General features: G+C 43.9%; 1 protein-coding gene across 4 annotated transcripts in view; it reads left to right on the forward strand.

Moving 5' to 3' along the window:
* AZIN2 (antizyme inhibitor 2) overlaps positions 1–18,593 on the forward strand; it is a 41,042-nt gene extending 22,449 nt beyond the window's left edge. For 3 of the 4 annotated variants that reach the window (NM_001293720.1, XM_010348063.3, XM_039473466.1), the window contains 2 exon segments: positions 16,063–16,277; positions 18,115–18,593. In NM_001293720.1, coding sequence (NP_001280649.1) covers positions 16,063–16,277; positions 18,115–18,253 — 354 coding nt within the window. In that variant the 3' untranslated portion in view covers positions 18,254–18,593. 4 annotated transcript variants of the gene reach the window in all.
* The last annotated feature ends 360 nt before the right edge of the window (positions 18,594–18,953 follow it).

The raw sequence follows: 18,953 nt of genomic DNA on the forward strand, positions 1-18,953 counted from the left end.
TAATTTGCTGAAATCAGGAGGCAAAGAAGGTCTGCATGGTGCATTTGGTTACCATGTCTCTCTTTCTCTTTTTCTTTTTTGAGACAGAGTCTTGCTCTGTCACCTAGGCTAGAGTACAGTGGCGTGATCTCGGCTCACTGCAACCTCTGCCTCCAGCGTTCAAGCGATTCTCCTGCCTCACCCTCCCGAGTAGCTGGGATTACAGGTGCATGCCACCACGCCTGTTTAATTTTTAGTAGAACAGGGTTTCACCATGTTGGCCAGGCTGGTCTCGAACTCCTGACCTCAAGTGATCCACCTGCCTAAGTCTTCCAAAGTGCTGGTGTGAACCACTGCACCGGTGCCATGTCTTTCTTAACCCATTGGTTTCCCCACACTCTTTTTTTTTTTTTTTTCTTTTTCTTTTTTGTAGAGATGCGGTCTTGCTATGTTGTCTAGGCTGACTGAGAACTCCCGGCCCCAAGTGATTGTCCAGCCTCAGTCTCCCAAATGCTGGGATTACAAGTGTGAGCCACTGTGCCTGGCCTGCACCCTCTTTTTGAATCTAATTTTTTGTTGTTGTTGTTTGGTAATTTTAGACTGAGTTACTTTTCCTGTGGAGTTTCCTGCGTCTTAGATTTTCCTGATTGGTGAATTTCCTGAACTTCCCTTTGGTTCTTTTGAACATGTTTCTCTGCCTGGTATTTTTTTTTTTTTTTTGAAATTAGATATATTTAACAGTTTGAATAGCATCTCAATCAGCTCTGGAATAAAAATGCTCCATGGGAGATCTTGTCTTTGTTTTCTTTTTAGCGTAATAAGCATCTTTATCATTTAACCTATGTTGCCTTCCATGCAAAGTCCTCACTATCTCGACTCATGTATTATCATTCTCTGGCTTCCTTTTTTTCAGTATAGGTTTATCACGTCTAAATCTATTCATCGAGTGTATTTATAATTTATTGTGTCTGTTTTTTGCTTTATTAAAGGGTGCTTTGATGCATGTAACCTTTCTGGGCTTTTTCTCCCTTCACATCACAGTCTAAGAGCCACCCACCCTGCTGCATGTCTCTAGAGTCCATTCATTCCATTGCTGTGTAGCACTCTTTTGGTGAGTATGCTGCTGGTTATTTGTTCATTCTCTTCTCAAGGCATTTGGACTGTCTCTGGGTTTTTGCTACTGTGAATACTGTCACTGTGAATTCTTGTTCCTCCTTCTCTGATGAGTGAGCAAGGAGTGCAAGGGCTCACCATAGGGCATGTGAATGTTTGGCTTCATGAGACAGTGCCAAACAGTTTTCTGAAGTATTGTACTGACAATCCCACCAGCAGTGTGTAAGAGACTCAGTACCAGCACGGGGTACTGCCAGACTGAAAACATTTTCCTGGTGGAATGGATGTAAAATGGCATCTCATTATGTCTTGGTTTGCATTTCCCTGATCACTAGCAAAGCTGGACATCTCTTTGTATACTTACTGGTCAAATGTGTTTCCAGGAACTTCTTCCAGGGACTTTGTAAGTTGGCATTGCCCTTCATGTCTGAACTTCTCCACCGAGTGGTCTGTGCCCACTGCCTCTGCTCACTCAGCTCCCTTAGCCCTTCCAGACTCTCCAATTGGGTATCTCTTCCATGATGCCACAGAAGATGCTCTTGAAAGTCACTTCCACGCTGCTAGCTCTTCCGTGTGGCTCTTTTGTCCCTCCTCTGTTTTCACACTCTCCTCTCCTGGCTTCTGTGGCAACATCCTGGGCCTTGGCTACTCCTCTGCTGTTCCTACCTTGTCTCATTGGCACTTCTCCTGCTCACCCTTTAAGTGTTGACTGTCCTGGCCTCAGTCTTTGACCTTGTCTGTGTGTGCTTCCTAGGTAAATGCTTCCAGACCGAGGCTCTTAGTATCTTCCATACTCTCATCACTCCCAAATGACTATCTCTATTCCTGGATCGCACCCTGGAGCTCCAGACTTACACATCCTATTAGTCACTTGACATTCCTACTGGGCTTTCACTGACATCTCAAATTTGACTTGTTCAGAACCGAACTCTTGATTTCCAATCCCAAACTTCTCTCGGTAAATAGCACTGCCACTAGCCAACTGTTGAAGCTAAAAAAGTCGGCATTATTCTTGATTCTTGCTTTCCCTCTCCTTCCACATGCAATCCACCTATAATTCTTGAGTGTAGTTCCAATATACGTTTTGAATTTAGTGAATTCCTTCTCTGTCACCACCCTAATGCAAGCCACCATTGCCTCCTGCTTGAGCTACTGCAGTAACTATTAACTGGTTTTCTGCCCCCTACTCCTACCTGCTTACCACCCATTTTCCACGCTGCAGACAGAGTGATCTTTTAAAATCCCAAAGCTGATGCTCCTCCGCTTGACACCATCTGTGGCTTCCCATTGCTCTCAGAATAAAACCTAGACTCCTTATCACAACCAGCAAGGCTCCTGGCATCTTCCCAGCCACCTCTGCCCTCACTCCTTCCCCTGTTTTCAGCTCTGCTCACCTGCTCCAGTCTCACTGGCCTCCTTTCTGTTTCTGTAACACCTAAGTTGTTTCTGCTCTCAGGGCCTTTGCGTTCACTCTGCTCATAATGCTCTTCCACTCGCCCCTGAGACAGCTGCTATATTCTCTTTCTTTATGTCTCAGCTCAGATGTCACCTCCTCAGAGAGATCTTTGCTGGCTGCCCTCTCTAAAGTGGGCTCACCTCCCCTAGTCAGATAATTTTGACACCCTGTTTGTTTTCTTCACAACCTCTCATACTCTGTTAATTATCTTGTTGTTTTTATTTACTTGCCTGTAGTCTGTCTTCTCCATTAGCAGGTAGGCTCTATGAGGGCAGCCACCTTGTCCAGTTAGTTTCCTCTGAGCTCCCAGCACCAGACACGGGGCCTGGCACATAGTAAGTGCTCACTAAATATCTGTTGAATGAATTGTGAATGAATGAATCATTCAATAAACTGTGAGACCCTTGAGGGTCTCATGTCTGTTCATATCTGTTTCCCTAGTACAGAACCTGGCACAGAGTAGGTGCTCAGTATATTTTGGAATTGAATAGATTTTTTTTTTTTTTTGAGATGGAGTCTCACTCTGTTGTCCAGGCTGAAGTGCAGTGGTGTGATCTTGGCTCACTGCAACCTCTGCCTCCTGGGTTCAAGCAATTCTCCTGCCTCAGCCTTCTAAGTAGCTGGGATTACAGGTGTGTGCTACCACACCCAGCTACTTTTTGTACTTTTAGTAGAGACCAGGTTTCACCATGTTGGCCAGGCTGGTCTTAAACTCCTGACCTCAAGTGATCTGCCTACCTCAGCCTCCCAAAGTGTTGGGATTACAGCCTTCACTCCCAGGCTGAATTGAATAGATTTCAAAAAATTATATAAGCAACTTAAAATTTACAGGAACTTTTTTTTTTTTTTAAAGATGGGGTTTCACCATGTTGGCCAGGCTGGTCTTGAACTCCTGACCTCAGGTGATCCACCCACCTCGGCCTCCCAAAGTGCTAGGATTACAGGCGTGAGCCACCGTGCTCGGCTTACAGGAACTTTTTAAAAAAGAGAAAAAAAAAGCAAACCCTCTGCAATCCTGTACTCTAATACAACTCTATTCATTTATCTCTAATGACACTTCCTCTTTTACCATATGCATTCAGTGTTGCATGGTTGCCAACCTCACATATATACTGGTGGCAGCTAAAGTCATTGTGCACTTATGGTAACAGGTGCGGTACTAAGCATTTTATATGGCACTAGCCTCTTCATTTTTACATTAATCTTGTAAGGTAGCTACAGTCATCTGTTGCTTAATGACTGGGATGTGTTCTGAGAAATCCTTAGGCAATTTTGTATAGCCTATAACAGTAGGCTATATGGTTGATATACCCTGCTGATCCCAGGTTACAAACCTGTATGGCGTGTTATTGTACTGAATACTGTAGGCAATTGTAACACAACGGTAAATATTTGTGTATCTAAACATAGAAAAGGTTTGGTATGTTGATGTGCAGTAGCTTTGAAGATCTCTTAAAAAAAAAAAAAGAAAAGGTTTGGTATGGTATGAAAGATAAAAAGTGGTACATCTGTATAGCACACTTACCATGAATGGAGCTTGCAGGACTGGAAGTCGCTCTGGATGAGTCAATGAGTGAGTGCCTTAGTTACTATAACTTGCTTACTTTATAAACTTTAAAAAACTTTTGGACTATCATTATTTATTTATTGCTGGAGTGCAGTGGTGCGATTTTGGCTCACTGTAACCTCTGCCTCCCAGGTTGAAGTGATTCTCCTGCCTCAGCCTCCTGAGTAGCTGGGATTACAGGTGTGTGCCACCATGCCCAGCTAATTTTTGTATTTTCAGTAGAGACAGGGTTTCACCACATTGGCCAGGCTGGTCTGGAACTCCTGACCTCAGGTAATCCACCTTCCTTGGCCTCCCAAAGTGTTGGGATTACAGGCACCGACCACCACACCTGGCTGATTTTTGCATTTTTAATAGAGATGGGATTTTACCATGTTGGTCAGGCTGGTCTTAAACTTCTGACTTCAGGTGATCCACCTGCCTCAGCCTCCCAAAGTGCTGGGATTACAGGTGTGAGCCACCGCACCCAGATTCTGAGTACCTGGGATTACAGGCATACACCACCACATCCAGCTAATTTTTGTATTTTTAGTAGAGATGGGATTTCATCATGTTGGCCAGGCTGGCCTCAAACTCCTGACTTCAAGTGATCGACCTGCCTTGGACTCCCAAAGTGCTGGAATTACAGGTGTGAGCCACTGTGCCCAGCCTATATTTAATTTTAAAATCTCTTTTCTAGGGCTGGGCATGTTGGAGTGATGCTCCAGGCTGGAGTGGAGTGGTGCAATCATTGCTCACTGTAGTCTCAAACTCCTGGATCCAGGTGATCCTCCTACCACAGCCTCCCGAATAGCTGGGACTAATGGCACATGCCACTGTACCTGACTAATTTTTTTTTAAGAGGTGGAGTTTCACTATATTACCCAGGCTGGTCTTAAACTCCTGGCCTCAAATGATCCTTCTGCTTTGGTCTCCCAAAGTGTTGGGATTACAGGCGTGAGCCACCATACCCATCCTAATAACCATTTTCTTATGATGTGTCCCTAGAATAGAATTACTGAGTAAAAAGATAGGAGCATTTTTAGCCCTCTTGATACATACTGCTGGATTTTATTTCCAAAAGCTTGGACTAATATATTACCAGTTGTGTCCATTTCACAAAAAGCTCACAGGCATTACTTGCTATGACCTTTTTCTTGTTGGCTAATTCATCTGAAATGGCATACCTGTTTCCTTTTTTTAAATTTTAGTTTGAGACAGAGTGTCACTCTATCTCGCAGGCTGGAGTGCAGTGGTGTGATCTTGGCTTCCTGCAACCTCTGCCTCCTGGGTTCAAGTGATTCCCCTGCCTCAGCCTCCCAAGTTGCTGGGATTACAGATGTGTGCCACCATGTCCGGATAATTATTGTATTTTTAGTAGAGACCAGGTTTCACCATGTTAGCCAGGCTGGTCTTGAACTCCTGACCTCAGGTGATCTGCCTGCCTCAGCCTCCCAAAGTTCTGGGATTCAGTCATGAGCCACTGTGCCCAGCCATTGTTTCTTTCATTTCTATATCTTTGACAAGGGCAAAGCATTATGCTTTTGTTTGTTGTTTTATTTCTTTTGATGTCAGTGCCTCTTTATATCCTCTGTTCAGTTTATTTGGGAGGTCTTGAAGTTTTTTCTTGCACATATAGATGAGTTTACATATGCATGTAAGCATGTATTTAATATGATGTTTGATGCAAATATTTTTCAATCTGTTGGTTTATTATTTTAGTTTTGTAATTCTTTGTTATTTCATAGAAGTTTTGATACACGATTGTGTTTTAACTAAGTGGGCTGTAATTAATAGAAAATATTTTTCTTTTGTGCTCTGCTGTTATAGAATCTTTATTTTATATATAGATTATTATATATATATATATATGTCTTACAGAAATAGAATGTTTGTTAGAAAAAAATTGAACACAAATAGTAAAATAAAATGATTCACTAATCCCACCATTCAGAGATGACTCTTGTTAAAATATACTTTGAATTCTACCTTTTTGGAGTTTAATGAGAATTTTATTTTATTTTATTTTAGAGTCTCACACTGTCGCCATGGCCAGAGTGCAGTGGCACCATCATGTCTCACTGTAGCCTTGACCTCCAAGGGTTAAGCCATCCTTCCCATTCCAGCTTCTGAGTAGCTGGGAATATAGGCACATGCCACTATGCCCAGCTAATTTATGTACTTTTTGTAGGGATGGGGTTTTGCCATGTTGCCCAGGCTGGTCTTGAACTCCTTGTTATGATCTTTTGTTTAAGCAGTCCTCCCACCTTGAGATTACAGACATGAGCCACCACGCCTGGCCTGATAATTTTTTTTTTTTTTTTTTTTTTTTTGAGACGGAGTTTTGCTCTTGTTACCCAGGCTGGAGTGCAATGGCGCGATCTCGGCTCACCGCAACCTCCGCCTCCTGGGTTCAGGCAATTCTCCTGCCTCAGCCTCCTGAGTAGCTGGGATTACAGGCACGCGCCACCATGCCCAGCTAATTTTTTGTATTTTTAGTAGAGACGGGGTTTCACCATGTTGACCAGGATGGTCTCGATCTCTTGACCTCGTGATCCACCCGCCTCGGCCTCCCAAAGTGCTGGGATTACAGGCTTGAGCCACCGCGCCCGGCTTAATTTTTTTTTTTTTAAAGTTGTCTAGTCTTGCTAAAAATAAACAAGACTTTTTGTTTACTAATGCCATGATTTAACCAATTTTAACTGCTCTGAGATTAAAAGGTGTTTTTCTTCATATACTTCTAAAATATTGGAAATAATCAGAGCTGGGTGGAGGGAGAGAACTAAGTCCAAAAGCTCTAATTAACAATGTTGTAACATTTTGAAAGACCAATCTTGCTTCTGATTTCTACTTTTTAAAGAAGTGTCAAGTGCCCTTTGTTTTTCACTTAAAAATTTGATATATTATGGCATATATTTTTGTTTAAATAGTGGTGTGTTAGATGGACATTTTAAATGTTCACTGAATGCTCTAAAATGATATATATTTAGTGTGCGTATTGGTTTGTTCTCGTACTGCCATAAAGAAATACCTGAGCGTGGGTAATTTATAAAGGAAAGAGGTTTAACTGACAGTTTCACATGGCTAGGGAGGCCTCAGGAAACTTACAATCATGGCAGAAGGGGAAGCAGGCACATCTTACACAGCCGCGGGAGAGAGAAGTGTGAAGGGGGAACTTCCAAACACTTTTAAAACTATGAGCTCTCATAAGAACTCCCTCACTATCATGAAAACAGCATGGGGGAACCCCCTTTCATGATCCAGTCACCTCCCACCAGGTCCCTCACTCAGTATCTGGGGATTACAATTCAAGATGAGATTTGGGTGGGGACACAAAGCCAAACCATATCAGTGTGTAAAGATGTAATTCAACAAATCTGTATCAGCACTTCACAAATGCAAGGTACAACTGGGTATAGGAGGAATTGAGAGGAGGCAAGTATCATGGGAGTTTTATGAGAATCTTGGGGGGCAAAATTCAGGACAGTTACCCCCGTCCATGCAGAGAGATCTTCCTTTTATTGCCCAGATGGGGCTTTCTTACTTGCCATTCCATTTTATTCTAGTTTTTTATGCTTTCAAAAGTGTGACTCTGTCTGGAATGTATTGCAATAGCACTTACCAAGTGTGTACCTAGACTAATAAAATTACAAATGAAGGAGGAGACATTATAAGATACCACAGAAATACAAAGGATCATAAGAGACCACTACTAGCATCAATAATTATACACCAACAAATTGGATAACCTAGGCAAAATGGATAAATCATTAGACACATATTACCTACAAAGACTAATTCATGAAGAAATAGAAAATCTGAATAGAGCAATAGTGAGTTAGGAGATTAAATTAGTAATCAAAAACCTCCCAACAAATAAAAGCCCAAGACGTGATGGCTTTACTGGTGAATTCTACCAAAAATTTAAAAAAGAATTAATACTAATCCTTCTCAAACTCTTCCATAAAACAGAAGCAGAGGGAACACTTCTAAACTCATTTTACAAGGTCACAATTGCCTTGACACCAAAGCCAGACAAATATACCGTAAGAAAAGAAAATTACAGGCCATGCTCACATAGATGCAAAAATCCTCAACAAAATACTAGCAAACTCATTTTTGAGTTTTAAAAAGTTCTTCATATATTTTGGATAGCAGTCCCTTTATCAGATGTGTCTTTTGAAAATATTTTCTCCCAGTCTATGGCTTGTCTTCTTGTTCTCTTAACACTGTTTCTTTTTTCTTTTTTTTTTAAATACAGTCTGGCTCTGTCACCCAAGCTGGAGTGCACTGGTGAGATTTCAGCTTACTGCAACTTTTGCCTCCCAGGCTCAAGTGATTCTTCTGCCACAGCCTCCTGAGTGGCTGGGATTACAGGTGTGCACTACCAAGCCTGGCTAATTTTTGTATTTTTAGTACAGACGGGGTTTCACTATGTTGGCCAGGCTGGTCTTGAACTCCTGGCCTCAAGTGATCCACCTGCCTTGACCTCCCAGAGTGCTGAGATTACAGGTGTGAGCCACTGAACCCAGTGACATTGTCTTTTGCAGGGCAGAATTTTTTTTTTTTTGAGACAGTTTTGCTCTTGTTGCTGGAGTACAATGACGCCATCTCAGCTCACTGCAACCTCTGCCTCCCGGATTCAATCGATTTTCCTGCCTCAGCCTCCTGACTAGCTGAGATTACAGGCATGTATCACCAAGCCCAGCTAATTTTGTATTTTTAGTAGAGACGGGGTTTCTCTATGCTGGTCAGGCTGGTCTTGAACTACTGACTTCAGGTGATCCACTTGCCTCGGCCTCCTGAAGTGCTGGGATTACAGGCGTGAGCTACCATGTCTGGCCGAGCAGAAATTTTTAATTTTAATGAAGTCCAGTTTATCAGTTTTTCTTTTATGGATTGTGCCTTTGGTGTTGTGTTTTTTTGTTTTTTTTTTTTGTTTTTTTTTTTCAATAGTGCTTATTACCTTCTAACATACTATATAACAGGCATCCCCAAACTTTTTACACAGGGGGCCAGTTCACTGTCCCTCAGACCGTTGGAGGGCCGCCACATACTGTGCTCCTCTCACTGACCACCAATGAAAGAGGTGCCCCTTCCTGAAGTGCGGCGGGGGCCGGATAAATGGCCTCAGGGGGCCGCATGCGGCCCACGGGCTGTAGTTTGGGGACGCCTGCAATATAATTTACTTGTTTGCCTTCTCCCTGCTAGACTGTAAACCCCATGAGGACAAGCACCTTTGTGTATTTTATTCATTGGTGTGTCTGAAGCATACAAAACAGTGATTATCCAAATATGTATTAAATGACAACCTAATTCTGAAACTGGATTTTTCTTTTGGAGTGTATGCTGGATCACAGTAGCACTGACCTTCAGTTTTGATATCCGTGTCAAGATGGAGAATCCAATAGGATACCCTTACGTAAAGTAGAGAGCCCAAAAGAAGTACATCCTCAGTTTAAGAGTCAACTGGAGACAAAAGCCCATCCTACAGAGAAGGACAGCAAGAAAACGTCCCTGTTTTGATGTTGGTAGTGATTGGGAGAAAGCAAAAAATTGAGATTTTGCAGCCACAAGCCAGCTTCTCTTGGGTTTGTGGCCCAAATTCACATTAACTATGGTCTGAAAAACCTCAAGTCTCAAAATAATTTCATCTGGCAGAAGCAAGCAAATTCTTTCTAGAGGAGGACTCTTCAATTTAGGCTTCTCACAGATAAGGTTTCAAAGTACCTGAGCTCACAGCCAAAAAGCAATCAAAAATCACAACATACGGTTGGGTGTGGTGGCTCACCCCTGTAATCCCAGCACTTTGGGAGGCTGAGGCAAGCTGATCATCTGAAGGCAGGAATTCGAGACCAGTCTGGCCAACATGGTGAAACCCTGTCTCTACTAAAAATACAAAAATTAGCTGGGCGTGATGGTGGGTGCCTATAATCCCAGCTACTCAGTAGGCCGAGGCAGGAGAATTGCTTGAACTTGGGAGGCAGACTTTGCAGTGAGCTGAGATCAGGATACTGTACTCCAGCCTGGGCAACAGAGCGACACTCCCGTCTTAAAAAAAAAAAATCACAACATACAAAGAAACAAGTCACATGAGGAAGAACCACAAAAGCAATAGGTAGCAGATCAGACCTACATTTACTTTATATATTGCAGTTATCAGGTGCTAACATTCTTTTACAATGTTTGAAGAAATAAGAAATTGAAAATATGACCAAAGAATAAGTGAATATAAAAATATGTTGTAGCAGATTTTAAAAAGGATTAAATAGAACTTCTAGAAGTGAAAAATAGAGAAATTGAAATTATGGCCAGGGTAAGTAGCATATTAGAGACAACAGAAGAGAGAATGAGAGAATGGGAAGATAAGAGTTGAAGAAAGTATCCAAATGTAGCACAGAGACAAAAAGATATAAAATAGGAAAGGCTAAGGAAGTGGTACATAGAGTGAGAAGGAGTAATGTCCAATCATAGTTTCAGGAAGCAATTGTATCCGGATATAGATACCACACTACTAATTTGAACAGGAAAATTTTAACATAAAGAATAGTTAACTCTAAAGATGGTTAATTATAATTACTAAAAGGGGTAAAATCAGCTACCATCCCTGATCCTGAGGGAGACTGAACAAGGGAGGAACTTAGAAACACAGAGGAGAGCTCCGTCCTCCAAGGCTGATATTGAAACCTTTGAGGAGAGGGGGCAGTGTCATAGAAACATGAAGTTACCAGTGGCAACCTTGTCAGAGGGTGCCTACTGCAACAATCCATGCAGCACAGAAGCAGTCTGCTGCTGAGTGGAGGAGAATCTTGCTGGAAGGTGCAGGCCAGGGCTGAACTGTGAAGGCCGCTAAGATGAATGCTACCATGTACTTGCTGGATAACCTTAGGCAAGTTACTTAATCTCTCTGAGTCTTTTTTCTCTAGCTTCTCCAGTTGGAAAATGAGGGGGCTGAACTTTAATTACTAAAGTTGCTTCTTGTTTTGAAGTGAGGCCATTCCAGTGTATCTCTATGAAGTTAGAGTTGATTCCTTATTGAAATGGTCTGTCTTCATTGTGGGGTTTTGTTTAGATTGTTTTCTGTAGATTTGATCAAGAATAGATGCTATAGCTATTGAATGCCATGTTGATATGTTAAAATATAAATGTCTAGAGTAACCACCATAAGAATACAAATAAGATAATATCACTTTTAACACAGAGGGTAATTAAAATAGTTTAGTTTTGATACCAGCATAAAAAATAAATCAGCTAAGGCAAACTGGGAGGAATATTGAAACACATGTATAAGCGATTAGTAGGCAAAATCTATGAATTCTTAAGTAATAAATAGAGACAAACAAGAATCTCAAGAAAATAAGGAAAAAAGCAACCCAATAGAAATACAGGCAAGAGACTTTACCAGGCAATTCAGGAAAAGAAAAATGAAAATGTGCTCACTGGTAATCAAGGAAATGCAAATAAAAGTGAAAATGAGATACCATTTCATACCAACTAGATTAGAAAAACATTAAAAGCATGATAATGCCGACTGTTGGTGAGGATATGGTGTAGTTGGCTCTCTTAGATACTGCTAGGTAGGAGTTGGTGTATCTCTACTTTGGTAAGCAAGTAGGCATTATTCAGATAAATTTAAACATATGTATGCCCTACATTACAGCAAGGTCCTAGGCCTATATTGTAAAGAAACTCTTGGCATGCATGTTCGAGGAGATGTATCAGGATGTAGATATTTTGATAATATGAAACACTGGAAACGACCTTAATGTTTGTTGGCAGGGTAGAAGATACATAAATTATGGTGTATTCCGTACAGCGAATTCTATGCAGCGTATTGCGAACTTGTAGAGATTACATACTCTACTTAAACTCCCTGAGCCTTATGTCTCTAGTTTTTCCATTTGGAAAATGGCTGGGCTGAACTTTAGTGTATCTCAATGAAGTCAGAGTTGGATCTTTATTTAAAATAGGATTTGTTTTGTCTATAGTTTTAATAAAGAATAGATGCTACAGTCTACTGAATAGTATGTTGACATGTATTGAGAAAATGAAACTTGACCTGTAGATCTATATTTTCCATGTTATGATGAAGCCACTGATTGACTTCTTTCCTGTTGTCTGTACCCTTCATTTTAGAGATAAATTATTTAACTATTGAAGATGACTGAACTTGGTTAGCTAAGATTTCATGTCGGGTTTTTGCCTATATATTCATAAATGAGATTTTGGCCATAGGAATTTTTTTCTTCTTTTTATGTGTTGCCCTTGTTTATCGCATTTTTGTCTTTTAAAATATTTTTGTACACTTGATGTAGTATAGGGATTATTGATTTATTTTATTTATTTATTTTTTTTGGATATGGAGTCCTGCTCTGTTGCCCAGGCTGGAGTGCAGTGGTGTGATCTTAGCTCACTGCAACTTCCGCTTTGTAGTCCTAACTACTCAGGAGGTTGAGACAGGTTCAAATGATTCACCTGTCTCAGCTGAGATTACAGGCACTTGGCACCATGCCTGGCCTTTTTTTTTTTTTTTTTTTTTTTTTTTTTTGTATTTTTAGTAGAGACAGGGTTTCACCATGTTGGCTAGGCTGGGCTTGAACTCCTGTCCTCAGGTGATCCACCCGCCTTGTCCTCCCAAAGTGCTGGAATTACAGGTGTGAACCACCATGGCTGGCCTATTGAGTTATTCTTTAAAAGCTGAAGAATTATTTTGGGATTCCATCAAGGCCATGTACCTTTTTCAATGTTTGACCTTGTTTCTTCTGTGGCTCTGTCAGACATATGTGCCTTTGAGGAAGGTAGCCAGGAAGCTCCTTGTCTGAGACTGCCCAGAGTTCTGTTACTAACTCCCCGTAGAGCCTGGGGCAGGCTACCTTCCCTCTCTGAGTTTTCTCATCCGTAAAATGGGAATGCAATCATGCCACCTGCCTCCCAAATAAGGTGTGAAGTGGTGGTGGTATGCTTTGCAAATGAGAAACCCCCTTTGCTCTCTCACAGAGGGGCCTAGTGGCTGGCAGACTGGGCGTCTTAGGTTTTTGCAGATGCTTGTCCATTTCAGACTTGGAAAGAAAGCTGAGATTTGCAAGCTTGTTGTCACAGCTTTTGGAATATTTATTTCACAGATTCCTTAAAAAAAAAAAATAAAAAAAAGATAGGCTGGGCGTGGTGACTCATGCCTGTAATCCCAGCACTTTGGGAGGCCGAGGGGGGTGGATCCCCTGAGGTCAGGAGTTCGAGACCAGCCTGGCCAACATGGGGAAACCCTATCTCTACTGAAAATACAGAAATTAGCCAGACGTGGTGGTGGGCACCTGTAGTCCTAACTACTCAGGAGGTTGAGACGGGGAATCACTTGAACCCAGGAGGCAGAGGTTGCAGTGAGGTGAGATGGTGCCACTGCACTCCAGCCTGGGTGACAGAGTGAGCCTCCATCTAAAAAAAGAATAACAATAAAAATATGATAATGGCTTTAAATAGTAAAAGTGGGCCAGGCACAGTGGCTCACACCTGTAATTCCAGCACTTTGGGAGGCCAAGGCGGGCAGATCACCTGAGGCCGAGAGTTTGAGACTAGCCTGGCCAATGTGGCAAAATGCTGTATCTACTAAAAATACAAAAATTAGCTGGGTGGGGTGGTGGGAACCTGTAATCCCGGCTACTCAGGAGGCTGAGGCAGGAGAATCACTTGAACCCAGGAGGCAGAGATTGCAGTGAGCCAAGATCGCACCACTGCATTCCAGCCTGGATGACAAAGTGAGACTCTGTCTCAAAAGAAAATTAAATAGATAAATAAATAGTAAAAGCGTAGCTTTGCATTATTTCATGTAAAGTTGAAAAATCTTTTTTTCACCCTTTTAAAAATATTTATTATACTAGTAACAAGTGAGAGAATGCTAACTTCTTATAATCAAGGGTGCCTTTTCTCTTTGCTGTGGAAGAATCTTTAAAATTTATTTTCTCAAAGATCCTTGTAGATTCATTTATAGAGCATCGCCTCCCCTCATCGTTAAACATCAGCTTAATGTTTTTCAATGAATGGGGCTAACGGAAATAATTCAGAGCAATTGAGGTTAATTTTACTTACTAACAAAACATTTACTAACAAGAATTTTCAGTTATATGAAAAAGGATACACAGTATTCCTTTGTCTCCCCTTCTTAGAATGTGAACTTCATGACCACAGGAATTTTATTTTGTGTGTGTTTACTGCTGCATCTCCAGCTTCTAGATCACAGCCTGGCAATTAGTAGATGCTCAATAAGTACTTGTTGAATGAACGAATTCATGAAAATTGGATAGCTATCATTCTTGACTTAAATAATGTACACATTTTTTCTTTATTAAGGGGACCAATAGCTTACTAATTAACTTTTTGTCAAATATATGAACATTATTTCTGCTTGTGGAAACTGTGATCTTTCTTTCTTAATTTTATTTATTCCTGCCTTGGCTAAGGTATTGAAATGCCCTTCCTTTTTTCTCTGCTGATCTTCTCTGTTGCTTCCGTCTATGCCCTTTGGATGGTTTCTATCCATATCCTTCCCCCCCCCCTTTCTCACTCTTTCTTTTTCTCATCTCTCATGTATACCTCACTCTTTAACTCATATTTATTTAAAAAATATTATTCGAATAAGCACCGAATGGATGCCAGCCTTAAGCATGGAGGAGATGGGGATCTCAAGACCTGCACAATTCCTGGGTTCATGGAATTTACAGTCCGCAGAGAAGACAGGTCTGAGCAGATATTGTGCAAATATTTATGAGTTATGGTAGATGCTATAAAAGCAAAGGTTGGGGGAGCATGGAGCTTTAGGAAAAGCTTCCCTGAAGCCACTTTAGCTGGGATCTAAAGGAAAAATAGGAGTTTGCAGATGTGGGGCCTCAGGGAAGAGCATGGGGGAAGGTAGGTGGTATGGGAAGGGAAGTAGGGTTTACTTAGGGAGACAGAGCAACTGGAGTCACTGGAGTATCTGCAAGGACACCGAGGGTAGAAGAGGCCCCTGAGAGGCACAGTCAGCATCATCCACCTTTCAGTGGTGACTCTAGGACCTGCCTGGCAGGATCCCTGCCTACAGTGTGACAAATGACATTGATACCTTAGTTGTCCACAAAAGATCTGTGTTGCAAATTTCTTTTCTGGACTTGGAAATCATTTAAAAGAAAAAATCTTAAATTGTATGTCATTGGTAGTTGTGTCTTTGGGCAAGTCATTTAACCTCTCAGAGCCTCAGTTTTTCTGAAATGGGAGTCACTGTGTCTATTCCGTGGGGTCCTCTGTGACCTCTGCCAGGTCCCCCTGTGATTGTTGTTGGAGACTTGTCTTTCTCATGAGACTGAGGGCCTGAGGGAGGGTGAGTCTAACCCACCTGTGCAGTGCTGGCTCCTGTTGCTGGGCCTGGCATGGAGTGAGGACATCTGGGAGGTCTTCAGAGACGAGGGTGACCCAGGGCTGGGCTCAGAAGACAGGCTGGATTTGAGGGTCGGGGAAGGTCTGTGGAGGTGTGGACATGCTGAGGTCCGGAAAGAGGTCAGTGAAGACCAAAGCACAGAGGTGACAACAACAACAATCACAACAGTAACAGTTACAATTGTGCTGCCTTTCCATGCACCTCGCTTGTGTTGGCCACTGTTCTGCATGCTTTCCATACACTAAGTCATTTATCCTTGCAGTAACTTTACGAGGTAGGTACTATTGTTAGCCCCATGTTACAAATGAGCAAACTGAGATATGGAGAAGGTCACACAGCTCACAACTGTTGAAACCTGGATTTAAGACCAGGCATTTGTGACTTCAGAATGTAAGAGGCAATGAATACAGAGAAGCGAGAAAGGCCTTAAATACTAAGCTAGAAGGGCCATCTAGACTTTATCCTTCTGGCTATGGGAGCCATAGAAGGCTTTTGAGGGAGGGAGTGGCAAGGCTGTTGTATGCCCAGGAGAGCTGGCATGGTCATCCCTTCCTCCTACAGAAACCCTCCACGGAACAGCCCCTGTTCAGCAGCAGCCTGTGGGGCCCGGCGGTTGATGGCTGTGACTGCGTGGCTGAGGGCCTGTGGCTGCCGCAACTACATGTAGGGGACTGGCTGGTCTTTGACAACATGGGCGCCTACACCATGGGCATGGGTTCCCCCTTTGGGGGGACCCAGGCCTGCCACATCACCTATGCCATGTCCCGGGTGGCCTGGTAAGAGGGTCCTCCTGGAAAATGGGGGTATGGGGAAAAACTGGGCAGAAATGAGGGAAACCTGAGATTTGAGATTCCGCTTCTGTGTAATCCAATTTGACAAGTAGCTGTTGGCTGCTGACCCCTCATGAGGCCTATGCTTGGCACCTGGCTGTGGCCATGAGTGAGGCTGGGCTTTCCTAGAGAGCTCACAGCCCTGAGGGAGACACGGAGAAGCAGACAGGCCCTTGTGATAATACTGTGCCCAGTGGAAGACAGAGCCCTCCCTGAGGAAGTGGGAGTCAACCACAGGAGGGGGTGGTCGGGCTTCCTGGAAGAAAGGAACAGAGAGCAAGTGTGGTGCATTCAAGGCTCTCATGGAGGGTGGCTGTGACTGGAGAGGGAGGCAGGGCTAGATCTGGGAAGGGCTTGAAGGCTGAGTGATGCACTTTGAGAGCAGTGGGAAGCATGAACCAGTTTGAAGCAGGGGCATAAAACAGTCTGATTTGCACATTGGAAAGACCACCCTAGCTCCTGTGTAGATTGAGGACAAGGGCAGGTGCAGACAGAGCTGACCAGGCTGCTGTGTGACACAGGAAAGACTTGGTCTGCATGCTTGCTGAGCCTCGGTCTTTCCACCTAGAAAATAGGCATGACAGTAGCCCTACCTGCCCCACCAGGCTAGTGCGGGGACCCAGTGATGCAAGAGGCATGCAAGATGGGGGAGTCACAGCCAGTGAACCCTGACATCAGGCCTTACATTAGGTGTCGTATGACTATTTCACCCCCACAAAACTCTGGGGGTCAGCGTTATCACAGAGTCATTCTTCTGAGGTCACACAGCTAGTCGGTGGTCAAGGGCCCCTCTTTGCGGGTAGGGAGAGGGCTGCAGAAAGCAGGAGCAGTTTGCCCAGGTGCATTCAGTTCCTCTACTGTGTCATCTCAGGATTGTCACCAAAGCTGAGATCTGAAGGTTAAGAAGGAATTAGGTGAGGGTTGATGGTGCAGGCAGAGAGACAAGCATGGGCCCAGGTTGGGGAGGACATATGTTAAGAGCCCAAATGATGGCCACTGTGGATGGCCCAGGTGTGTGGGCAGGTGTGGCTGGGAGTATGGCAGGAGAGGCAGGTAGGGCTGGATCTTGCAGGGCCTGAGGGCAGAAAGAAGCTGCTGGCAGCTCAAGAGCAGGGAGTTGCTTTTTGGAAAGGGGAGCCTGGGTCCTGGCTGAGAACTATCTGTAAAGGGCACGAGCAGATCGGGGAGACTGAAATGGTGTTACCCGTGGGGATGGAGACTGCTGGGCACATGAGGGTGGCCAGAAGTTGGGCTTAGCAGGGCTTGACTGGGTGCGGGAACGATTGTCAACTGTTTCCAAATCCGATGGTGGAGCCAATTATTAACATGGGATTGTTTGAGAGAATGGGTCATTTTGTTGGGGGTGTGATGAATGTGGGCTTTGGAGAGCTGGGTTCAGTCCTAGTTCTACCACCTACTGGGGTGTGACTGTAAGCAGGTCACTTCTCTCTCTGGGGAACTGACTGATTACATCATCAATGCAAGGGGGATGGTAATGCCTCCCTCATGGGGTTTTTGGGAAGATACAGATAATAAGTGCCTGGCATGATGTCTGGCACACAGCAAATGCTCAATATGTGTGGATTTCTTTCCCTTGTTGAGGGGTGGGGGCCACATGGGAGTAGGGAGCAGTTGGGGACGGGTCAGCAGCCTGCCCTTGTCCCGGCCCTCAGCTGAGCTCGGGCTCAGGTGAAAGCCCTATGCCCCAATGGGCTGTGTCTCCAAGTACAGGGGCCTGCCAGCACCATGCTGGCTACTTGCAGCACCCCTCTCTCACCCCTAGGGAAGCGCTGCAAAGGCAGCTGATGGCTACAGAACAGGACGATGACGTGGAGGGTGTGTGCAAGCCTCTGTCCTGCGGCTGGGAGATCACAGACACCCTGTGCGTGGGCCCAGTCTTCACCCCTGCGAGCATCATGTGAGCGGGCCTCGTTCCCCCCCGGAGAACCCCAGCGGGGCCTCAGAGATGCGTCTGGGAGAGGTGGGGAAGATGGCAGGCAAGGGTACCCTTGGCCAGGACTCCGGTGCCCACCCTGCCACCCCTGCACTCCATCTGTAGTGTTTCTGCTCTGTAAATAGGACCAGTCTTACACTCGCTGTAGTTCAAGTATGCAACATAAATCCTGTCCCTTCTAGTCGTGTCTGCCTCCTCTGCAGCGAAAGGGGCCTGGTCAGCCAGGTGTGGGGGTGTCCTTGGGGTCTCCTTCCCACCTTTGTAAATATAATGCAAATAAATAAATACTTAGGTTTTTAAAAACTGCAGCAGAATCTGACGGTTTGATTCACAAAGCAACCTGGGCAAGGCCAAGGGCAAGATTTCCCCACCCTGCTTTGATAAGCCTATGCCCTCTGCCTCCATCCTGAGCCCTCCTGGCTGTAGTGCATGCCTCCCCCACCGGCACTCACCCTAGCTGACTCATCTCTCTCCTCCTCATGGGCCCTCAGGCCTGGTGCCATAAGGAAGGGGCTGCTGTCAGGGGCTGAGGTGGGCAGTTACATAGCTCATAACTGGTGAATGGCCTCTGTGTGAGCCTAAGGCCTGGCCCAGAGTAGGGGCAATGGAGTATTTAACACAGCCGTGAAAATTCATACAGAAGATATAGAGCCAAGAAACGGGTGTGC

This window comes from Saimiri boliviensis, chromosome 11 (assembly GCF_048565385.1).
Source record: "Saimiri boliviensis isolate mSaiBol1 chromosome 11, mSaiBol1.pri, whole genome shotgun sequence".
NCBI lineage: Eukaryota > Metazoa > Chordata > Mammalia > Primates > Cebidae > Saimiri > Saimiri boliviensis.